General features: G+C 44.1%; 1 protein-coding gene across 9 annotated transcripts in view; it reads right to left on the bottom strand.

The window, feature by feature from the left end:
• The window catches only part of samd11 (sterile alpha motif domain containing 11), a 235,482-nt gene that overhangs the window by 78,569 nt on the left and 131,002 nt on the right, over positions 1–25,911 (bottom strand). For 8 of the 9 annotated variants that reach the window (XM_078557849.1, XM_078557851.1, XM_078557852.1 and 5 more), the window contains 2 exons: positions 22,193–22,282; positions 7,605–7,766 (listed from right to left, as the gene is read on the bottom strand). In XM_078557849.1, coding sequence (XP_078413975.1) covers positions 7,605–7,766; positions 22,193–22,282 — 252 coding nt within the window. The remainder of the gene's footprint in view (positions 1–7,604; positions 7,767–22,192; positions 22,283–25,911) is intronic. The other variant, XM_078557850.1, reaches the window with a different exon arrangement.

The raw sequence follows: 25,911 nt of genomic DNA, 5'->3' as shown, positions 1-25,911 counted from the left end.
TTTTGTTCCCTAAAGGGCGTTAATGAACCAGATGGGTTTTTACAACAATTCATGGTCACCACGACAGAGACTAGCTTTTTTTATTCCAGGTTTATTTAATTCAGTGAAATTAAATTCCCTCAGCTGCCATGGTGAGATTGGAACTCTTGTCTCCATAGCATTGGTACAGGCCTCTGGGTTATAGGTCCAGTAACTTTACCACAATGCTAAGGGGGGGAGCAGAGAGAACCTTGATCGCCAGTTGCTTTTAAACAGCATGGCACTGCCAGCTTCTGCAGAATGGCAAACGAAAGAAGAGGAAATCAAGATGGGGAGTGACTCTCCCTCCATCCTTTGACAAACCCATCCTCACAACATGCCTAGAAAACATTTCAAAACCAGCCCGTCCAGGTAGTGTGCAAGGTTGAATTGAGAGATGCCACTTGGGAGATGACTTTGCGAAAATGGCAGTTGTTCAATGATCTCAACTGAAATGCAAATCAGGAGCAATGTGTAACAGGTGGCCGAATTTACAGTCTCACCTCAAGTTAAAATGACCACCTCCCACCCCCAAACCCCACCCTGGTCTGTTATTTGATTGATGTGTTCCTATGTTGCTCAAACCGTCGTGAAGGGAATTTGGGAATTCCATTGATCCATGAAAAGCATCCCATGGTTTTGTAGCCGGGGGCAAAGGAGATCATTTCCACATCTCTTGGTGGATCTGAGTCGCAAGTCTGCCTCTAGCTCTCCATGGGAGACGAGTGGGAAGAAAAAGAGAACGAGGGATACAGAGAAACAGACTGAGAGATCAGAGAAAGAAAAAGCAAAATACAAAGAAAGAAATGGAGCTGGCTGGTAAGAGTCAAGGAGAGAGGAAGATATACAGAGAGTGAGAGAGGGTGAGAAAGGCACAACATAGGAGAATTGAATAAGATACAGTGGGGATGAAATTCAACTTCAACAGGCGAGCAAAACAGGCACTAAATATTTGGTCACCCATTACCCGCCCCCGATGTATATTGGACAGCCTGTCGATGTTTTACATCTTTACCAAAGTTGACCCCCCTCAGAGATTGTGAGCCAAAAGACACTGAAGGAGAGACTTACTGAAAGAGATTGAGACAGAGAGTCAGAGACAAAGAAACATCAAAGACAAGAAGAGAAAGAATTTTCCTGCTCCAACTAACACAAGCACAGGTAGCGAAAATGGCCTCCTTCTGACCTCTAATGCCTATGGCAAGAGGCATAGAGTAATGGAGAATTAGGAGAAAGAAAGGGAGATGGGTAGGGAGAGTGAGAGAGAGGCGAAAGAGAGGGGTAAAGAGAGAGGGGAAAGAAACAGAATAAGAGTAAACCACATAGGTGAGAGGGAAACAAAGAAGTAACAGCAGGAGACAAGCAGAGAAATAATTACTAGAGAAGAGACACCAAGCTTATTTTTATTTTTGATCACAGGCGACAACACAGGACATCAACTGGTGATGGCAGAACTCCATCTGTAATAGTTGAAACTTTGCCACGTGAATCTCTTATTAAAGAGGGTTGAAGGGGATGAGCATGAATCATGTGGAAATCAGTTATTATATTGTGCTGTGTGTTGGTGCCGAATGGTGTTAAAAAAAAAATCAAATTTTCTCTCCTTTCAGATGTTCCGCGCTTCTCACTAGATGACACTGTCCCTGCATCCGGCAGATACTGGCAGCAACCCTGTGTTTTGCCCAAGTGCTCAATTCGTCATCTCTGAATCTACACGTTGAGTGACCGTGAGCCATTCCGTCAAGGAGGGCATCACAGCACAGCCTCATTCCAGTCCTCACCGGCAATGCACTTTCCCCCAGTGGTAAGTGCGCAACGATAGCTAGTAGCACAGCACAGATCAATGATCGAACCGGGAACCTTCCGGTCTAAATGCCTGAGTAGGACATCAGGGAGGAGAAGTGGGTGGGCGTTCCTCACCAAACCTGTCGGCGACCTTGGGGAGGCAGTGGCATAGTGGTACTGTCACTGACTAGTATTCCAGAGACCCAGGACAACGCTCTGGGGACCTAGGTCTGAATCCCACCACGGCAGCTGATGAAATTTGAATTCAATAAAACTCTGGGACTATAAGTCTGATGATGCTCATGAGACCACTGCCGATTGTCGTAAAAACCCATCTGGTTCACTAATGTCCTTTAGGGAAGGAAATCTGCTGTCCTTACCTGGTCTGGCCTACATGTGACTCCAGACCCACAGCAATATGGTTGACTCTTAAGTGCCCTCTGATCAAGGGCAATTAGCGATGGGCAATAAATGCCGGACCCCCACGAACGAATAAAACAGGGGGCTTTACAATACCTCAGTGTGGAGGATGAATGGGGCGTTTGGGCAGTATCACATGCCAATGCTGTACCTGGCTACGTACTGAAAAGCAGAGCTCGCTGAGTGATAGACCCCCATCCAGGGAAAGAAATTATCAGGGAAGGGGGCCAAAAATCAGGCCACAGCTCTCACCTGATAACAGGGTTAAATCTGCAGTCTCATTCTGCTGACCTACACGTCCAGTATTTCAACAGGAAAATCCTAAAGTAAATCCAATAAACACAACTTTTCTTTAATATACTGCCGCTATCTCAGGTAGGGTTTTATTAATATAATTTTCAGTTCTGATGGTAGCATTGACAAATGACATCCTGTCTTGCCGGTACTAAGAAAAATTACTTTATACCATCATAGACTTTATATGGGGAGGGAGAAAAAAACACCCCTACTCTAGTAACTCACAAGAGGCAAAGGAGAACATATCAGCGTCAAAAAGAAAATCTTCATTCAATCTCACTAATTAAGGACGTGGCGCCTGAGAGCAGAAAAGGGTCACATGTTCCTTTTATTGATGCAACACCCCACTTAAGGTCAAAACCTACACACAGACCAATGCATACCTAAAAAAAAATCCCTGTTGTATAAACGGAGATCAGTGTAGAAAGGGAAACCTGCACCAGGACAGGTAGTTTTACAGTTAAATGTTATGGAAAACAATGAATATGAAAAATGCATGCATTATGTATATGCATGTGTACATCTATATATACAGGAACTTAGATAAGTACTAATAATGTTCATTTTGTTCAAGTTCATGGCATTTTGCAAATTCAGAAGTCATTACGAAACTTTCTCGGAGCTGTTTAACAACCCAACTGAGATGCACCAGCCGGAGAAACACAAATCATATATTCAGGCAAGGTGTGGTCAGCCCATCCAAGGTGCACAAAGCATTCAGGCCTCATTATTTAGGTTAGTCCAGCCCCTTGTGTTCAACTGTGTTTACCTTCATTGTTCCATTGAACCCTACTGTCTAATTATAGTTGTGAAAACTCATGAATTTTATTGATGATACAATAATGCCAGGAAACCCGATTGATTTATTCATGCACATTAACAGGAGGCAGTGGTGGTACTAACAACGCAGCAAAAGGCCATTTGGCCCGCCTGGTCTGTGCTGGCATTTAAGCTCCACGTGAGCCTCCTCCCACACCTCTTCTTCCATCAGTATAACCTTCTACTCCTTTCTCCCTCATATCCAACCTCCCCTTAAATGCATCTATTCCACTCACCTCAACTACTCCTTGTGGCAGCAAATTCCACATTTTAACCATTCTCTGGGTAAAGAAGTTTCTCCTAAATTCTTTATCAGCAGCTATTTTATGTTTATGACCCCTAGTTTTTGGATTCCCCCACAAGTGGAAACATTTTCTCAGCATCAACCAAATGTCAAATGTTCTTCATAACTTTAATGACCGTAAGACATAGGAGCAGAAGTAGGCCAGTCAGCCCATCGAGTCTGCTTCGCCATTCAATGAGATCATGGCTGATCATATAATCCTCAGCTCCACTTTCCTGCCTTTTCCCCATAACACTCGATTCCCTTACAGATTAAAAATCTGTCTATCCCAGCCTTGAATATACTTAATGACGCAGCCTCTACAGCCCTCTGCAGTAAAGAATCCCACAGATTCACCACCCTCTGAGAGAAGAAATTCCTTTTCATCTCTGCCTTAAATGGGTGACCCCTTACTCTGAGGTTATGCCCTCTGGTCCTAGACTCTCCAAGGGGAAACAACCTCTGAGCATCTATTTTGTCAAGTCCCCTAAGAATCTTATATGTTTCAATAAGGCCGCCTCTCATTTTTCTAAACTCCAATGAGTACAGGCCCAACCTACTCAATCTCTCCTCTTAAGAAAACCCCTCCATACCCGGGATCAAACAAATGAACCTTCTCTGGACTGCCTCCAATGCCAGTATATTTTTCCTTAGATAAGGGGACCAAAACTATTCACAGTATTCTGGGTGTCGTCTAACTAATGCCTTGTATAGTTTTAGCAAGACTTCCTTATTGTTATACACAATTCCCTTTGAAATAAAGGCCAACATTCCATTTGCCTTCCCTATTACCTGCTGAACTTGTATGCTAGCTTTTTTGGGGTTCATGCACGAGGACCCCCAAATCCCTCTGTGCTGCAGCTTTCTGCAGTCTTTCTCCATTTAAATAATATTCAGCTCCTCTATTCTTCCTGCCAAAGTGCATAACCTCACATTTTCCCACATTATATACCTTCTGCCAAGTTTTAGCCCACGCACTTAACCTGTCTATATCCCTCTGTAGACCCCTTGTGTCATCCTCACTACTTGCCTTCCCAACTTGGCAACAGTACATTCACTTCCATCCAAGTCATTAATATATATTGTAAATAATTGTACCCCCTGTGGCACTCCACTAGTTACAGGTTGCTATCCTGAAAATGCCCCCTTATCCCAACTCTCTGTCTTCTATTAGTTAGTCAATCCTCTATCCATGTTAATACACTACCCTCAACACCATGGGCTCTTATCTTATTAAGTAGCCTTATGTGCGGTACCTTATCGAGCACCTTTTGGAAATCCAAATATATTACATCTACTGGTTCCCTTTATCTATCCTGCTTATTACCTCCTCAAAGAATTCTAATAAATTTGTAAGGCGTGATTTCCCTTTCATGAAGCCATGCTGACTCTGCTTGATTAGATTATGCATTTCTAAATGCTCTGCTATTACATCCTTTATAATAGACTTTAAACATTTTCCCAATGATGGATGTTAAGCTAACTGCCCTACAGTTACTTGTTTTTTGTCTCCCTCCCTTTCTGAATAAAGGTATTATGTTGGCAGTTTTCCAATCTTCTGGGACTTTTCCAGAATCTAAGGATTCTTGGAAGATTACTACCAGTGCATCCACTATCTCTGCAGCTACTTCCTTTAATATCCTAGGATGTAACCCATCAGGTCCAGGGAACGTATCGGCCTTTAGCCCTATTAGTTTCCCAAGTGATAGTTCTCTAGTGATAGATAGTTTCTCTAGTGATAGTTATTGTATTTATTTCCTCTTCCCCTTTTGCCCCTTGATTATTTAGTATTTTTGGAATGCTATTAGCATCTTCTACCATAAAGACTGAAGCAAAGTATTTATTCAACTCCTCTGCCATTTCCTGGTTCCCCATTATTATTTCCCCAGCCTCATTCTCTAAGGGGCCTATATTCACTTTGGCTTCTCTCTTCCTTTTTATGTATTTAAAGAAGCTCCTACTGTCCATTTTTATATTACTTGCTAGTTCAACCTCAAAGTTTATTTTCTCCCTCTATTATTTTTTGGCCATTTTTTGTTAGTTTTTAATACTTCCCCAATCCTCTGGTTTACCACTAATCTCTGCCACATTGAATGTTTTAATTTCAATCTGATACTATCCTTAACTTCCTTGGTTAACCATGGTTGGTTTATTCCCTTCCTAGAATCCTTCTTCTTCACTGGATATAGCTTTGTTGTGAGTCAAACTATTTTCTTAAACATCTGCCATTGTTCATCAACTGTCTTTTTTGCTAAACTCCTTTCCCAGTCCACTCCAGCCAATTCTGCCCTCATTCCTTTGTAACTATTTAAGTTTAGCACAGTTGTTTCTGACCCATGTTTCTCACTCTCAAACTGAATGCTAACTTCTACCATGTTATGATTACTGTTTCCCAGGGGATATTTTACTCTGAGATCATTTATTAAACCTGTCTCATTACACATTACCAGATCCAAAATAGCCTGATCCCTGGTTGGATCCACAACATATTGTTCTAGGAAACTGTCCGGAATACACTCTATGAATTCTTGCTAGTGGCTACCACTGCAAGTTTGATTTTCCCAATCTATATGAAAATTAAAGTCACCCATGATTAATGTACTGCCTTTCTTACATGCCCTCATTATCTCCTGATTTATTCTCTGTTCTACAGCACAGCTACTGTTAGGAAGCCTATAGACTACTCCCATGAATGTCTTCTTCCCCTTGTCAGTTCTTACTTCCACCCATATGGATTCTACATCTTCTGATCCAAGATCATTTCTTGCTATCATACTTATTCCATCTCATACTAACGAAGCTACCCCACCACCCTTTCCTTCCTGCCTGTCCTTTTGAAAAGTCACATACCCCTGAATATTTAGTTCCCAGCTTTGATCTCTTTGTAACCATGCCTCCGTAATGGCTATAAGATCATACGCATTAACCTCTATCTGTGCCGTTAATTCATTTAGTTTGTTCCAAATACTATGTGCATTTAAGTAAAGAGCCATTAATTATGCCTTTTTACCATTTTTCCCCCCCTTTGACCCTATTTGCTGCTTTTTTTTTATGTTTGTACAGTCTATCCCTTCCTGTCACACTCTGGGTATCATTACCTAAATAGCTGCCATATCCTTTTGCCTTGTGAGCCTACGTATCCCCTCTCCAGAACCCTCCTCCCCTCTATTTAGTTTAAATCCCTCTCTACAACCCTAGTTATTCGATTCGCCAGGACACTGGTCTCAGCATGGTTCAAGTGAAGCCCATCCCACTGGAACAGCTCCCTTCTACCCCAGTACTGGTGCCAGTGTCCCATGAACAGAAACCCATTCCTCCATCACCAATCTTTGAGCCACGCATTTAACTCCTTGACTTTATTTACGCTGTGCCAGTTTGCCCATGGTTTGGGTAGTAACCCTGAAATTAATACCTTGGAGGTTCTGCTTTTTAATTTAGCTCCTAACTGTTCAAATTCTTTCAGCAGAACCTCCTTTCTAGTCCTATCAATGTCGTTGGCATCAACGTGGACGATGACAACTCTATCCCTCCCCTCCCATTCCAAATTCCTCTCCAGCCCTGAGGAGATGTCCTTAACCCTGGCACCGGGCAGGCAACACAGCCTTCGTGACTCACGCTCACGGCTGCAGAGAACAGTATCTATCTCCCTACACTGTCCCCTACCACGACTACGTTCCTATTTCCTAATGACCTCTATTCGGTCATCTTTGCCTTTTCTGGAAAAAAAATAGTCCCAACTTGTTCAGTCTTTCTTGAGGGTTATGGCCTCCGAGTTCTGGTGCCATTCTTGTAAATCACCTTCGGACTTTCTCCAGTGCCCTTAATTCCTTCTCGTAACATGGAGGCTAGAAGTGTGAACAGCGCTCATTTAAGCGAGTTCTAACCAGGCTATACATACTGGAGTGACTGAGCCATAAATCAGATATTCGAATTTGCTGTTACCCAGAAATCAGAAAACAACCAGCGGTGCAGTTCTCCTTACCACCATGAGTTGGGACTCCCATACTGTTGGCAAGTTGGTACAGACGTTGCTGTTGTTCCTCATACGTCCCGTGCTCATTCAACGCGGACATCATTCGCCTGTAGTGTTCTTCAGGTGTCATTTGAATAATCTGATCCTCGATTAATGGAGTGTGACACTTTTCTTAATGAAAGGGAAAACAAAAGGGTAGAATATTTGAGTATTTTTTTTGCAAAAATAAACCAATCACAGCTGAATTGGGTAAACACTTGAGGGGATTTATTTTTTTTTTTGCAGGGCTATGTTCCCCTTTCACCCCTGTGCTCACATACCTACATTGGCTCCTGGTCAAGCAACGTTTTGATTTTGAAATTCTTATTCTCGTTTTCAAATCCCTCCACGGCCTTGCCCCTAAGTCCATAATCTCCTCCAACTCCACACCCCTCCCAAATATTTGCGCTTCTCTAATTCTGGCCTCTTGTGCACTCCCAATTTTAATTGCTCCCCCATTGGTGGATGTGCCTTCAGTGCCAAGGTCCCAGGATCTGGAATTCCCTCTCTAAACCTCTCCGCCTCTCTACCTCAATTTCCTCCTTTAAGACACTCCTCAAAACCTATCTCTTTGACCAAGCTTTTAGTCATCTGACCTAATATCTCCTTAAGTGGCCCGGTGTCATATTTTATTTCACAATGCTCCTGTGAATCACATTGGGATGTTTCGCTATGTTAAAGGCACTAAATAAACATAAGTTGTTGTTGTTGTGTGTTGTGGGGCATGCACTGGAGGAGGATGAGGAGAATTTTCTTGTTATTTTCTGAGTTATGATGTTCAGGAACACACTGCCTGAAAGGGTGGTCAAAGAAGATTCAATGGTAACTTTCAAAAAGGAATTATGCCTATACTTGAATAAGGAAGGCTTGCTGGTCTATGAGGAAAGAGCAGGGTAGTGGGACTAATTGGATGGCTTTTTCAAAGAGCTGGCACAGGCACGATGGGTTGAATGGCCTCTTTCTGTAAGATTCTGTGATTGAACAATTAAGATGCTGCCTGTCCGATAGCCGAAGCTACAAACCATTAGAAGTAGCCAGAGAATGATTTTTTATGCTGTTCAACTAGGGTAATTGATCCTTTATTTCAGGATGACATGCGCATACATTTGGCATTATTTCCACATAGCAGCTCTTGCACATCCTTTATATCCACAATCTTAGCTGTACACAAGACCGGGGCAGTGTATTACACAGCAGAGAGATGTGGTCCAAAGGAGTGCATTGTGAGCAAGGAAACACTGTTAACTGGAGGTAGAAACACTTTTAACAGGAGATAGAAATTCCTTGGGGTTGATAATGTCATGTTAGTGCGCAGTTTGACAGACTTGGACAAAATTATTACGAGCGATGTTTTAATAAAAACATTAATGTTTATATCCCTTTATCTAGAGCACAGGGGCTTCTTTTTATTGCCCATCCCTAGTTGCCCTCGAGACTGGGCAACTGGGCCTTCTTCTTGAACCACTGCAGCCTGCTTGGTGAACGTACTCCCACACTACAGTGTTAGCCTGGGCTCCTTGGTGTCTTACTCGGCCGAATGCTGTCTCATTGTCGAGGGTTTGGGGAGCAAGTGTCACTTTCTCAATAGCTCCGGAATTCAGCTCTTTTGTCTATGTTTGGGCCAAGGCTGTATTAAGGAGCCAAGTGTCTATCACTTGTGTGCCAAACAGCATAAGCAGCAAGTGACACGACCAGAGCTAAGTGATCGCACAACCAACGGATCAGATCTCAACCCTGCAGTCCTGCCACATCCAGTCGTGAATGGTGGTGGACAATTAAACAACTCACTGGGGGAGGAGGCTCCACAAATATCCCCATCCTCAACGATGGAGGAGCCCAGCACATCCGTGCAAAAAAACAAGGCTAAAGCATTTGCTACAATCTTCAGCCAGAAGTGCCGAGTGGATGATCCATCTCGGCCTCCTCCCGAGGTCCCCAGCATCACAGCTGCCGGTCTTCAGCCAATTCGATTCGCTTCACTTGCCTCCACGAGGCATCACTGAGTATCAATAGGAGCAGGGCCCTGACTGATTTTTGCTCTACCCTAGCCCAGGGATGCAGGGATTGCTCCTGCTAGCCTGGCTGAGATCTGCTCGCTCTGGATAGCCCAGGGATCGAACCCCCAGCTCAGAGCACACCGAGCAATGGCTCTGCTCCGTGAATCAGAAGGACAGAAACATTAACATCTCACCAAGAAAAACACGTCCGCTTTGCCCCGAGGGTGAAGTCGTTTTTTTTTTTAAAAAGACTTTAACTCTTTCAGCATTATAGACCTACATTTGACTTTAATAAGCAGCTGCTACATGTCCCAAACCCTGTCTCCCAAATGAAGCAAACACTGCCTTCATGCTCTAAAGTAGAAACAGATACTTTATGGGAAATGTGAATGTGAAAGGCATGCAGCTGAATGTCACAGTAAGAATCATTAAATAAATAGAAGGGATGTAGAACCTTGTGTTTTTCACAGGAACACTCGTTATCTACACTCCAATTATTCAGCATCCCAATTAGCTGTCAGGAACTTGCACAAGGCAGTGACTCTTTGCACAGCTTCCATTTCATCTGGTGACAAATCTAAAATCCGTCTTGCTTCATATCAGAAGGAGCTTCCATTTTTAATGGCCTGTGTGAGGGTTTAAGCTGATTTCTCATGATCTGGGATCTCTGGTTAGTTCAGACATGCTTTCTGGTGTTATCAGTCACCCGCTGTAAAACCTGACCGATCTTAACTCATCAGAGGTTTTCGCATCCTTCCCCTTGCAGTTTTCCACCTGAAACATCAGCTGATCTGCAGTGGATGGATCTGCAGTGCATCTTCACTACACATGTGTTTTTATTCCCATCATACAGACCGCGGCTGTGAAAAGTTAGGTGTTGGAATATGCAAATATCTTCAGACAAAATCAATTTTCCTTTGGGAGGAAATTCCACGTGCATCTTGTTTGCAGAGTGTTAATCAGTATTAAATGCTTACTAAACTTGACTAAACCTAAGTATCAATGGGGGACATTGGGGCAGGGGGGGATTGAGCCACAAGTTGTATCTCCAAGGAAGAGGTGGATTGGCAGCTCAATACCAACACAAATATGTTTGGTAGCTTTTCACCAATTTGGCAGTTCCTCTTGATTCATCGATGTAGACGTAAGCAAAGGGGCTAGTCTCAACCCCTTAGGTTGTGTTCGGACTCTGGTTCTGGTTCAGGGATATGACTGGGTATCAATGGAGAGCTCACTAAAACCAACATCACAGTGTGCATCTACAGTAAGGAGAACAAACGTAATCTCTGGGTGTACAACCAGAGGGATAGGTCATAAATCCCGGGGAGAAGGTGACGGTCAGTCTGTACAGTCGCACCTGGATTACTGCGTACAATTCGAGTTGCTGCACTACAATAGGGATTATCCAGACACTGGTGGCAGTGCGGAAAGAGATTAAAATATTGGTTAAAATAGTTTAAGACATCTGAGCTATGAGGAGGGGTTGAAGACTCGGGGACTGTTTAACCTAGAGAAGAGAATTCGGGGGAGGGGAGATCATTCAGATATTTTGATTAGAATAGATAAATTGAACCCTGATAATATCTTCTGAATTGCCACAAATTCCAGATAAAGACAGGAGATTCAAGGGGCCTTATGGACACACTAGATTAAACTACGTAGAGGAGGCTGAATGTGTGGAATGGATGGTCTAAGGAGGACCACGCAGAGCTAAAAATAGCACCCTGCTGTACTAAGTGTTAATGTCTCATCAAATTACATTCTTAGGGTTTGTTGCTAAGGTTAATAGAAACAGCTGATGGGTATTAATTGAGCACATATAAAATAGGGGATATCTGGGACACTGGGTTGAGTGGGAGGAGAGTTGTGGGACTGAACAAGTCAAGAAGCTCTCAATAAAGGAAATCTCTGTGCCTTGATTTCTGCTTCACCAACCGATTTGGATCCTATTAACACCAAGGTGCTCTTCTGGGGATTGTTTGTGATGGCACCTTATTGTAAGTCAACAAGAGACTCAAGGGGGCATTCTCTGCTGGGCAGAAAGTGTGGAAACTTTGAAAGGAGAATTGAATTAATGTAGGAGGGAAAGGTCGCACTGCCCCAGACCACAGACCAGGATCAGTAGAGAGCTCGTGTCAGAGCAGATTGCAGTCACAGAGGTTTCTGTCCAATGCTCAGCAAAGCTGCACTATCAGATATCGGTCACATCGGTCACACTTCAGTTCACAGGGAGTAAGGGATCACCTACTGGAATGGTCTTTGGTGCTGAGCACAAACAGAAAATCTGGTACAGTCTGAAAATCATTAGGTGGCTTCCTTCCTGATTTGCATTTCACCTCCTCCTCTTGGTGAATAAAAGGACACAGTTCTTCATTTGTACTGAGTCTTAACTCCAACGCCCAGGGCATTGTTGTAGTAGATATGCAAGACCACCATTTAGGCATTCTCAATTATCGGCCAATTTCCACAGGGCAGGGCAGCTCCCTTCTATTTGAGAGGATAATAGAGGCTCCATTAGTACAAGATCTTTATACATAATCGGTTCTGCAAGTTCATTCTCCCCTGCTCCGAGTGTCCCTAAGCTTTGTCATTAGACTAAATTAAGTTACAAAATTTTGCTGAGTAATTCCCCCCATTAAAATGCTGAGATTACCACAACAGCCAAGTAATCAGCTACAACAACCAGTACACAGGCTGATATAACATCAATATACAGGACAGCCACTGTGAGATTCAAAGTGATTAATTCATGTGCTTATCAACATTATTATAAACTCTCTAACTGCACCCAAACAAATTGCAGCATCAGTCAGGAGTGAGGATAGTGTTCATTCTTGCAGCCTGAGTCTACGTCACACCAGACAGACAAAAATCAAGCTCCCCTCCCTCTGCCAGGTCTTACATGGCAAGTTACGTTGGAGTTTCTTTGGTGAGTTTGGGTTAATAACATAAACGGCATCCGCAGTATTTTGCTTTTATTTTTTAAAAAATCCATCCATTGATTGCTGAACATCAGGACTTAATTAGCTGCCTCACTCGGAGAGACTGTATTAAGAAGGTGCTCTTCTGATATTGGATGCAAAGGCACATTACTGGAAAAAAGAGTTAGAGGGGGCCTTCCCTGCCAGACAGGATGCAGGTCAGAAATAGGGCTACAAGAAACAATTCGACACGTGTTCCCATCAAGCGAAGCTCCAGACCAGAAAGCCTCACCTCACAAGTTAACTCTAAGTGTACCACTGGGCCCATATTAAACCCTGAATTGCTTGCTGCTGCCTCAGAGCAGGAAATGTTCAACTCAATCCTCTTCACCAGTGGCCTGGGAGTTAAAATGATGGCGTCAAGCACCGGTTCTCATCGTCAGCACCTCATACGGGCTTTGACGTGCACGAAAAATGCATCTCCCTCCCAAACACGTGAACAAACTGAAGGAAAATGCTGATGCACAGATACGGCACCCTTGCGAGGTTTAAAGGCTGCACACTTTCATTGGGAGCCTTCTAAAATGCTGAAACAGCTGGTTTGGGTGCGGCATAGAACAGGACAGGTATTTTTTTTTTTTAAAAAAGGACCATGGGAACACTTGGTATGATCTTGTGTGTTATTATATTTGTTAAACCAGTTCTAAATAGGGAGTCATAGAGGATCTTTGCGGCTTTCAGAAGTATACACAATGACAGCAGTCTCAAAGAATGAGCAGATTCCACAGCCAAGTTTGAGATTTTGAAGTACTCAGCCAGTGATAATTTCAGCTCATGCAGCTTTTGTGTCTGCTCTTGTCATTACAGCGTAATACTGTCCCTGATCCGCCCAGATTTAAGTCACCCAGATGTGAAAGCTCTCACAAGCTACCCAGCTCAGATCAGACACAAGCATCTGCCCCATCTCCCCTCCCTCGTTAATTACAGACTCTGCCACATTCTCCATTTTCCACATTAATCCGCGTTTGAAGACGGCGCTTTCAAAATTACTACACGTCAAAGGAGGTTTGGATAAGCGGCCACGACCTGTAGCTTACAAGAACTCAGACACATTTCCTGATATGTATCAGTTGTCGCGTATCAGTGTACACAGCAGCTTCACGATAACACGGTAGTATTTATGATTACGAGAAAGATTAAATTGGAGCTAAAGTTACAATAGCAAGCCGAAAAGTTTGGGCACATTCGGCTAAAACATGCTCTGTCGTGCACAGCGTTGGAACACGAGTGTTAAAAGAAAGGATCTGTATTTATATAACGCCTTTCACAACCTCCATGTTTTACAACCAACAAAGTACTCTTGAAGCACAGTCACTGTTGTGACGTAGGGAACGTGGCAGCCAAACTGCACTCATCAAGCTCCCCACAAACAGTCACGGGATAATGACAGATCTTTTTAAGCGACGGTGTAGGGGGATAAATATTAGCCAAGAGAAAAAACCTTTTTACTCTTCTTTGAATACTCCCGTGGGGTCTTTACCCTCACCTGAGGCGGCTGAGAGGGTCTCGATTTAACATCTCCATCTTGAAAGCAGGCACCTCTGACAGTGCCGCACTCTCTCTCGGTGTCAACACAGGCTCTGTGCTCAGGCGCACTGGGTCAAGTGGGACTTGGCTGAGAGGTGAGAGTGCTTAATGCTTAAAAGCAGTGGTTGTGCGATTTTGGAGGTCCCGCAAACCAATTCACTTTAAAACAGGTTAAAACGCTTTCGTTAAAATGGCAGGGAACGGAATTTCGGACAAACATTCCACACGCTGGTAGGCGAGCACCACATTAGATATCAGGGGCACAGTGTGAGTGATCTCAGAATATGTACAACCAACAGGCGTCGTTTTTCTGTTTGGTATTAAACGTGCATCTGTTGTTTAACATGACAGGCTTTGATAGGGTAGCATCACAAAACCATCAGCGTCCCACCCAGCAGTCACATGCCTCTTGTTTTCCAATCATGAAATCAGATTTGGCAGCGATCGCACTGACACCCGCAGCCCACGTCATCCCACCTTCCTGGCCAAAAGTAGGAGGCGTGACGTCAAAAAGCAGCAGCTCGTGACCTCAATGGAAAAAGTTATTATGAAAATAAACTCCCCTTCACTTTACAAGAATCCTAGATATTGGATTTAACCAGCCCTTACCGACTCTTACTGTGTGTGGCCACACACACACACACGAATGTACTGATCCACGCTAACCAAATATTATCAATCTGTCTTCATCTTCCTATCACCACATTTTCCAAAGCAACACGAGTCCTGTACAAGCGTACTTAAAAAAAAAACACACGTTCTGCGCTCCTTGGATCTAACGCTGAGGGAGAGTTAACAAGTTTTTCGAACACTGGAAGCTGAAAAGCCAAGGCTAGTGTAACAGCTTTAAGTGGATGTGAAATTATATCCTTATGTAGGAACATCAAAACTCAGAATAGGCCACTCAGCTCCTCAGGCCTGTTCCACCATTCAATCAAATCATGGTCAACCTGCATTCCTTAACTTCACACGCCCACCTTTAAACCGTTTCATTTCCTTGCCCCACCAACTCAATGCAGTCAGAGTAACAACCAACGGCAAAAGAACCAGGGCGGGGGAATGCGGAGAAAGCCTTTTAATGCAGCAATTTTTAACGCAGGTTATGGTCTGGAGTGCAATGCCTGAAAGGGTGGCGGACGCAGGCCCTGTATCTCTAAAGGGAGCCAGATATATATTTGAGAAGGAAGCACTTGCCGGGCTTCGGAGCAGGGGAATGGGACCAATTGGATTGGTCTTGAAAAGACCCAGCACAGGTATGACGGGCCAAATTACTTGCTGCTGTGCTGAATGATTCTAATAGCCAAATTCACGCCTCTCATCACCACTCATACAGATAGTATGACAGCATCTGTGTCATGCTGGAGAAGTGTCACCTCTTGCGCGGAATCAATGTTGGACTCACCCTGAGGGTGCAATTAAAAGCCACACTAAACCTAGGGCTATTGATGGGGTGTTTGTGGACAAACAGGCACTGAACAATCAACCAATGACCTCGAACTTTGTGGTCACTTAGTGGGTGCCAGGGGGTAACCAGCACCCTTGAAATCATTATCCAGGGTGATTCATGCCTTCAGGGGAGGAGAAGAGGGCGGGAGATTAGGCAAAGAGTCATATCGTCAAATAAAAAAAAAGACCCGAAAAAGCATTACTGCAACAAAATTTACATCACAACAGCACAAGTTTTACCACTGTTCTTATCTTCTCTCCCCAGTTCTCTCGGGCCCTTAGCTGAAGGCACAGCTTCCTGGTTGAGGAGTAGGCCGCGAGTTCCAGGCACTTCCTGGCATCTTGCCTTAGTTTCGACAAACTATTCAATGATGAGGCAGCGCAGCCAAACATCAGTCCTGTCTGTGCACATGTTTGACCACCAGGGTCACTTGGTAAAATTCAGCTGCGTGGCTCTTGGCCAGGGTTCTCCTCCCTACCTTAGGGGTGCGGAGCTCCATGCCAGAGCCTGGCCTCTTTGCATTGTTAAGAGTGAACGTTTGCACTGCTGGCCGACCACGGACTGCAACAGAACAACTTCCCCTTGAACTGGACGGACAACATGCTTGGGTATCACATGATGAGTAGTGCCATGGAGCTCTGTTAATACTCTCTGTTGAATTTATCCGTCACATGCTAAGTGTCACGCTTTATACACAAGACCCACAAATCAATTTCAGAAAAATATATATACAAAAAATTCCAGTTTTTTTAGCCTAGAGATGCCCAATGAATTTCCCTAGCTAGCAGACTAGCAGCTTCTTGGCTGCTCAATCTCACAAAACTTCCAAAAAACATCAACAATTGGCCTCTCCTTGACCTCAGGGCCTACTTACAGCACTTCCACACATGGAGTAACCCAAGCCAGAACAAACCAGGTCAGGAAGATAAACATTGTAACCATGCTTCAGACCCCAGGCCATCCATGAGGAATGGCACAGGAGATCAACTCACATGTAATTAAAAAGCCCTTGTTTCTTGCACATCATAAATTAAACCTGAAAGATGGCATATTAAGCCAGGGTTGAAAAAGACACACTTCTCTCATTAGCTAAAATAATAACACCATCTCACTGATTTGGTAAAACAGACACTGGAGATCCATCAGAAAAGCAATCACCTGAAATGAATTATGTCACTACAATTATTTTTTCGAGGATTTCAAGGAACATTTTTATTTCTAACCCAGGTGACTAATTAGCAGCATAACATTAATGAGATAACACACTCATTAAAAAGTTTATAAAATTCCATCTAGCTTTATGAAAAGTTACCCGTTAATTTACCTCCATTCCTACTGTTTCTAACCACGGGCCAACCCGTGTCTCGAGCTTGTCAGATTCACTTTCCAATCTGCTTGTAGCGTTCTTTCTTCCTCTTGCCTTTCTGACAGGCACCTTCCATACATCCAAACTTTCATTAGTTTAAACAAAATCTCCCCCCACCCCCCCCACCCCCCGCCCACCCCACCACTCCTGACCTCTTTTCTTTACCCGCTTGGTGACCTTTGTCCTCCCTACAGACGACACTCAAATTTTTATTCTGTTCAAATTTGGCCTGATTTGCGCCCAGACTTTCACCCAGATGCTCCTGTTCCTTCAATCTGTGAGCAATCCCACTGGAGATGGACTCCACGTATCCCACAGGAGACTGACTAGATGTATGGCATGCTGAATAATCCTGTAGGAGATATACGCATTACATACACACATGCCACTCAGTAAATTTATAGGTGCAGTAGACTCATCTATTATGACACGTAATGGCAGCTCAAGCAATCCAATCATAGAACAGGGAATTATTCCCAAAGAAACTCCCACTACCTTCACCAATTACCACAATCATCAGCTGCAGTGGATAAATAGCTTCATGAACAAAATTCTTCAAAGGTTTGTTACCTATATTTTTCAATTAAAATTGCACCCAAAAGTAGAAAAGCAGTGATGCACATCAGGGTGTGGGATGAGACACCTGATAAGTCCGGTCTAGAACACACTTGTAGCTTTGGAACTTATGAGTAAAGCAAGCCTAAGGTCACCCTACCTCAAAGCCCTGCCTCTCCCCCTCACTGACCTGGTTTGTTAAGACAGATATCCTGCACTCACATTTGTTTCCTCTGTTAGTAAATCTCACAATTCTGCTACCTAGGACACAGCTTCTTCTTTCTGGCAGGGACACAGCGTTCCCTGTGTTGCTGCCAATGATGCTGGGTGGTTGATCGATGGGTAACGTCTCCTCTCTGCCCGGCAAGTCTGCATTCCCTCCCATGGAGGGGCAATGCTCCCAAACCATTCAATGCACAGCCCGGTCAATCTTCATCCATACTTTTGTTACCTCTGGACTTGACTAATCCAATCCCTGTGCATGCTGCCGACTCCCGGTCTGGCAACCACTTGGTTTATGCAATTCTCATGCTTGTTTTCAGAACCCTCCATGGCCTCGCTCCTGCCCAACTCTATAACTCTTCAGTGTTACCTGTGCTCATTCGAATCTGGCCTCCTCTGTACCCCAGGTTGAATCAGTACATCATTGGTGGCCGTGATTTCAGTTTCCTAGGCCCCCAAGCTCTGGAATTTCCTCCCTAAACCTCTCTACCTTGCATTTAAGGCCTTCCTTAAAACCTAGCTCTTTGACCAAGCTTTTGGTCACCTGTCCTAATATTGTCTTATGTGTCTCAGTCTCAAATTTTGCTTTACGATGCTCCTGTGAAGCACCATGGGACATTTAACTACGTTAAAGGCACCATATAAATGCAAGTTGTTAGCAGCACTATTGTTGTCAAGGATCAGGGAGAATTTCCAACTGAGGGAAATGGGATCAAAAGGATTCAAACATTGACCCTAGCGTTGGGGATTCAGGCATTAGAACGGTTCCAAGGTCCAAATTATTTTCAGCATTTCACTTGTTATATTGACTGCCACCTCAGTCTGGAACTGACTTATTTCTAATATTAATATAATAAAATCACCAAGGTCACTGATATATGGTTAACACAGAGCAAACAGACAAACCTGCAGTATTCAATCCCTGAAACGCTGGTGAAAATCCCCGAATCCAACTTAATAAAATGGTAATTTAACTTCTTCTCGCACCAGAGACCAATGGCCCTGAAAATCACTTTTCACTACCTTATTTCCACCTCTTCACTCCCCACGCTCGGCACACAAAAATAAAACTCTTAAAGGATCATCGAGGGGGTTATTGTGACCTAGTGCCCCCACAACAGGAAGGAGGTGGGTTAAGGTCAAACACATTTTACATCCCGCCCAGTTTTACACTCCACTGAAGTCACCCAGAAGTGGGTGCAAAACAGGTGTCTGACTAGAAGCTGCCCCGTTCCTGACCCTTCAAACACCTCCGCTGAGAGGGCGCTTTTGAAACCAAAAGGCACAAGGGACACTAATTATCTTCTGAAATTCTGCATACAATTACAAGTTTGCAACCTCAGGTTCCCTCCTGCAAGCTGCGAATCGAGACAGACCCATTTCAGAAATATGGCAGCCACTGGGCACTAAGTAAAATTCATGCCTTTCATCATGGTGGGGGCCACCAAGCTTTGTCAACAAGCCGCACTAAACAGAAATAAGAGAACCTGTTATTTTTCTACTGCAGGCAGTGACTCATACTGTGGTACAGGTCCATAGGACACTGGTTTCTATCCAGCATCTCATTCATGTGGGCCAGTCTTCCTGTAGCAACTTAGGTAGCAAACATCAGCAAGCTATTCAACCTGGAGACCCATCGCAATCAAGTCCGATCTTACATTTAACCCAAATCCAAACACATGCTCTTCAGCAGTAGTTAGTGAGAAGGGGCTGGGTATGGAATATAAGAAATAGGAACAACCAGTATTCTAGGTAGGGGCCTGTACCGCAGTATGAGTCAGGGCTCAGGGCTACCCTACCACTCAATACGATCATGCTGATCTGCTTCAACTCCACTTTCCCACCTCTCCCCATGCCCCTTGACTCCCCGAGAGATCAAAGCTCCATCTATCTCAGTTTTAAACATACTCATCGATGGAGCATCCACAATCCCGTGGGGTAGGAAATTTCAAAGGCTCACAGCCCTCAAGTGAAGAGATTTTTCCTCATCTCAGTCTTAAATGATTGATCCCTCCTGAATGCTGGTGGACTTGGGCCTCCCTCAGCCCCACATAGCTGAAGCCGCTCATCGTGCCTTCAACTCCACCCTCATCCCTGCACAACAGATCTTCTAACCCAACCTAGAACAGGGGTCAAAACATGGGATCTTCCTTTTCCAAAGGACCGGCCAGCACACCATGCAGCTGAACTTCCTCACAATAAACCATGATTTTCATCATATTAAAATGTCACAAGATAATTACAGATAATGATGACCCATTCAGTCCACCTTTATTTCTCCATCTCCTCCAGTGCAATGTTGAATGATTTTTTTTTAATAAATCATTCCAGCATTTTCATCTCCAATACTCTATTATTGTATTTCTTTCTAATTAAAAAAAACTGGGAAGAGGAGAGACCATTATAGGTCAGCCCTACTAAATATGTGACTCCGCACCACATCCTTCAACCCCCAGAAACACATCAAATTGCCTCTTGAACCCACTTGTACTGTTCACTTCCACTGCCTTCCCTGGTAATTTATTCCACTTGTCTAATACCCTGTGGGTTGCACTCTTCCAGTTGACTTCCTTTCTTATTCTAATATTGCTTTCCTCTATTTTTTTTTAGGCACTGCACATTGGGAGTTCAGTGCCAAATCCTTTGAAAATGTTCCAAACCAAGACAGCAACTGGGCCATCCGGCTGATAGTTACTAGGCAACATTCTGAAATTCAGTATTTTTTTTAAAGCAAGCTTGCACAAGTCTATTTTAAAAATGCAGCGATCCTCTCTCATCTCTGTCCCGCTCCGTTATAAGGTTCCCGCGGTCAGAACCACCAAAGACCCAGGCACCCACCCTTGCACCAACAATGGTGACCTCTGTTCTAGGCAGGTTCTAGGCCAGTGGCGAACCACGCTGTTGCGACAAGGGCTTATTAGGGAGAGCATCAGAAAGAGCAAAGCCAAGAGAAAGAGACAAAGAACACTGAGGGCAACATTTCCCTATTCCTGCGCTGGTTTTCATTTGCTCGCCATATTTAAGGAAGGATATACTTGCATTGGAGGTGGTGCAGCGAAGGTTCACTAGGCTGATTCCTGGGATGAGAAAGTTGTTCTATGATGGGTGACAGGTTGTGTCAGTTGGGCCTAGACTGGAATTTAGAAGGTTGGGAGCTGACCTCCTTGAAACATACAAGATTCTGAAGAGGGTTGACAGGGTAGACAATCACCCGGCAGGATCTTCGAGTCCCGCCAATGTGAACGGAGGTTTCAATGGCTCACCGGCCCCGCTGCGGGCGGCTGGGAAATTCCGGCCTGAGAGCTTGGCTGGGGAATCTAGAACACGGGCGGAGTCTCAGCATGAAGGATCGATCATTTCGAACTGAGGTGAGGAGAAATTTCTTCACTCAGAGCAGTGTGAATCTTCGGTATTCTCTGACTCAGAGGGTTGGGATAGACAGATTTTTGGTCTGTCAGGGAATCAAGGGAAGTGAGAGAAAATGGAATTAAGGCCAATAATCAACCGTGATCTTATTGAATGGCGGAGCAGGCTCATGAGGCCACTTCTTCTGCTCCTGCCCACACTTCTTATGTTCCTCCATTGGCCCACTCTGCTTATTAAAAGTCCTGATCACGATTCTGCTCTGAAGCCGTGTTGGGTCATTGCTCCAATTGTCCACCACAAGCAGCTCATTAACTTAACAAAGCGCAAGGGACCGATTTCGAAGTTTCCACCAGTTCAGAGCACAGGCCTGTTACTCAAAACCAAATAAAGTTACAGTTCTAACAAAGTGTAGATCGTCCATTTCTAACGATAATGGGGTCTGACCCGCTAATGGAAAATGCCATGGCCGATAATTAAGCTAAACTACAGCCAATCTGAGTGGGGCAGGGAGATTTATACATCAGGACAAGATGATATCTTGTCACGACGACCTACAAAAACAGCACTTCAGCTGCAGCCAGAGTTTCAGACTGATGCAAAGAGAAATATTTTGTTTGGGATGTTGTACAATAGATTGCCTCAGCGCTGGAAAACGTGTAAAAAAGTGTGTAAAAGCCACTTAAAAACCTGACCGATCTCAAAACTGTATCCATGACGTAAATTGGGAGCAATGAGCATAATGGGCCAGGAGGACAGTGGCACCTCCCTGATGCATTAACTCTGCCCGTTACCCAGATATAAGCTCGGGGCAGAAGTGCCAGAATGGTGCATGGGTCTATGTGCCCATCACAGTTGTGGCATTTTCTAGCAGGGCGGGCAATGCCCCTCTGGGCAGTTCTCATGTAAGTGGTAGCGGTCAGCATGGGCAGAGGCCCAGGAGTGGACTCACTGATCGACCCTCAGCATCGGAAAGGGAGGAACGAGAGGACTGAATGGAGTGGGGAGAGCAAATTACCTGAAAAACGTTGCCACCATACAAAGCACAAGGCAGTAATTCTGCTCACCCATAACCCATTTTTACAAAATTACAAACGTACCCTTTGGTGACTCACTTCTTTGCCTCTTGATTTCCGGACAATCACTATTGTTGCTTGGTGAGCATACTCTCCGCTTTCCTAAAATTTCATCTGTGGAGAGAAAAAAAAAAGAGACCAAAGGATGTACATTATACTTTATCTCGGACCACATCGTTTAATTTGATATGAACTTTGTCACTTCGCAATGTTTAAACATCAATACTGGAAAAATTCATGCCAGAGTTTAGTTGTTTTTTTTTTCATTTCTCCCTTTCTGCATCTTCGTTTTCCTGCCGTTGTAAATTTTTGGATGTTTTTTCTCTCCTCTTTTTCCCTTTCCTCAGCTAATTAATCCCTGTGCTCTCTCACCAGAGATCTCCAAATCACCGAGGCTGAGAGAAACTGAAGCTCGCGCAATAACTGACGTTATTTGTCTGGGTAAAGCACTTCTATCAGGCTGAACATCATGCACGCAGAACGTGGGCACTAGTCAGTCTTCACAAATGACCCTGTATCTGCATAATTCACACTGCCAATTCTACCCGTGCGTTCTCAAGATTGTTTTCAGAAGCTTCCTTACTTATATTTCCTTCCTCTAACCTGTTTCCCTTTCCCCCCCTTTCTCTTGCTGCTTGTTCTAAAGCCCTTGGCAAGTCCCGTTATTTTGGTTCCACCCTCTCGTTCCCCATGGTCCTCACTTTCCTCCCTCTGGATTATGTGGCAATGGATAATCCTTGCATCCGTCGCACTCTCTCTCTCTCTCTCTCTCTCTCAACACCGACGCCAGCTTCTAATATACAATTACAGCATAGGCTGAACAGATTTAAAATCAATATGTCCCTAATATCGCTGGTGAGGCTGAAAGCATGATGCTGCATACGAACAGGAAGCAGCAGAGTGTGCGCATTTCAAACAACAAATTTTCAGCTGTCAGGTGCTTATTAACCAAACTGAGGAGACAGACACATGCAGCAGCATTCATTCCTTCTGACTGATGAATTCAGAACGCTGCAGATCACTTATTAAGTCCACACCAGCCCTTCTAGCTCGCCTTCAAAGTTAAGTGTTACAATCACTGGGAAAAAAAAAAAGGCACAGCAGCTTCAATCCCTGGCTTGTGTTGACTTAGCCCCAAGCAGCTCAGTAGGCGGCATTGTAATTGTCCTCAAGCACTCTTAAATTGTGGCGGAGAGATGGCGGTGGTGAAGGAGGAGGAAGGGGGAGAAATAAATCTGCCAGGATTCCCATTAACCTTTGCTGGAAAGCGCCATGCATTTGGAAACTTGGGCAAAGGCAAGACTGAACCCAGCCGCGATGCCATACATGGCTAAATAGCCCGCCAGCGCTAACCTGTCTTTGCTAACAACATGGCAGCCAGCCCCTTGGGTAGGGCGTCAAAGAACCCAAAGGTGGACAATTCTGGTTAACTGCGATGCCCCAGGAAATTCAACGTACCCTTTACAAATGAACAAATTCTCATCTCAAAACCAGAGCAGAGGGCAAAACGTTTAGCAGAAAAACCACGTGTGCACATGGAAGCACGAACAGGCACGCACAAACATGTCGACACAGAAAAAAGTCGTCAAGAGCAAAGGGTTTAATCGTAAGAAGTATATTCCCTCTCTCTAATATCTTGTGATAAACTGAGAGAGATTTTAAAAAAAAAACCCCAAACACCTAGCGACCTTTAAAAACGAGAGGGAAGTTACTTCTGAAACGAAATACGATTAACGTTTTACGCAACAGGAGTTCAGGACCAAGCGGCTGCAGCAACGAGAAGAAGGGACCATGTACTTTAATATGATTTGAAATATAAGATTAGCCAAAGTGGCAAGAAATTGGATGTAACATCATTAAAAGCCATAGAGTCAGGGTCAATTTAGTTATGTTTTTCCGACAGTTTAGAAAATGAAACGGCGACTTTCACGAATGGAGCGAGCCTTTGAATAAAAGATCCCGAGTTTGAGGAGTGTTTCACGCTCGCAAAGCATTTTAGAAATCTGCATTAAAAAAAACCGTACCTTTCACCCCCCCTCACAAAAACATCACTTTGATTACGGCAAGGGCTGATTCTGTGAAGGTTTTTATACTTCTAAACGCTGCCAGGCGAGCGAGAGAAGGAAAGCGAGCAGGGTTTTATCCGAGCCTAAGTCCCCTGGATTTTAATTTCTCAGAACAGGCTCCTGTTCCAACTATAATTTATCGACGCCAGAAGTACACAAAGGTTGTGGTAAATTGTCCACTCCACTCAGGCTCATAAATTTGAAATTCATACCAGGTCACATGGAGTTGGCATTAAATTAAAATGTTCAGGAGCAATAAACTCATACTCATATTGCATATTCTTGTAAATCAATATTTTAAACAGATCTTTACTAATTGTGTTAATGATGGGTTTTTTTTTTGTACTGTTCTACTGTTTTAGATCCCTTACATAGAAATTGTTTTTCCCAGAATGGGGTCTGGGTGGTATAATGGGTTGTGCCCTACTCTGCCAAATATTGTTTTAGGATTAATGGATTCTTGACAACCTGGGCAGTAATGTCTCTTCCCTCAGATGGTCAAATGGGTCCTACGTGGAAATTAGTCTGGACAGATCTCTCCACAGTTCCAAAGGACACGGTGAGTGGGGTGGGGTTGTGGTTGGTGGTGGTGGTCAACTATTCGCAGTTCAACACTGTTATGATGGGCTCTCTTGATTTTCATCAGAAAGCCGATAGATACATGGATGGCCAGTGCAACTGTGCAATAGCAAGCACTCAACTCAGATAGGGAACAGAGTCCCAAGGAGCCAGTACCAACTTAAAGTTAGGGCTTAGGGTTAGGCTTGGGGGTGCGAGCAGGGGGCTGGCGGACTCCTCAAGTACGTGGGGAGAGTTGGTGACCTTTTGTGTTTCACTGGTGCCTGCCGCTGGCACACCTTTCTGTTGCTTGTTGTCCTGTTTTACAGCAGGGTGCAAGAACATGGACAGAATAAAAGGGGAGGGGGAAAAATAACAAGCAATTTGAAGGTGGATTTATAACCCTAGGATTTGTTTCCCACTATATTCCAAGAGAAATAACAGCAAAGCTTTCGCAATTTACAGTGGAACCTCAATTATCCAATTTCCCAATTACTCACCAAAATTATCACAGGAAAAGATTTCCGTGAGACCAACTCAATAGACAGTTATTTCTGTCATGTATATTCTATATCCTTCCCTTAGTGAATAAGGCTACGTCACATCTCTTTTGCAATTTGCATTGTTTTTTGTTCCCATTCCCATCCTTGGTATGTATGCTGGTTCAAGATCAACATTCGGGACCTGTCAATTCCCTGCCAGTTTTTTTTTAATGCACTTTGGGGGGGGTGGGGGGGGTGGGGGTAAAAGGGGGTCAGGTGGGAGGTCGTGCCCTTGGTAACAGAGGTCCCACTATCTTTTTAAATAAATTCCTCATTGTGCTACAATATCCCTTACAGAACCGCCAACCCCCCCCAAGGGAAGGTGATGATACAGTGGCATTGTCCCTGGACCAGTATTCCAAAGACCCAGGGTAATGTTCTGAGGGTAATGTTCTGGGGACCTGGGTTCGAATCCCACCACAGCAGATGGTAGAATTTGAACTCAGTAAAAGAAACTGGAATTAAAAGTCTGATGATGACGACCATGAAACCATTGCCAATTTAGTTAAAAAGATAGTGGGACCTCTGTTACCAAGGGCACGACCTCCCACCTGACCCCCTTTTACCACCCCCCCCC

Source organism: Cetorhinus maximus, chromosome 15 (assembly GCF_964194155.1).
Source record: "Cetorhinus maximus chromosome 15, sCetMax3.hap1.1, whole genome shotgun sequence".
NCBI classification, from domain to species: domain Eukaryota; kingdom Metazoa; phylum Chordata; class Chondrichthyes; order Lamniformes; family Cetorhinidae; genus Cetorhinus; species Cetorhinus maximus.
Note: the sequence above shows the minus strand (reverse complement) of the source record. Positions and strands in the feature narration are given on the sequence as shown.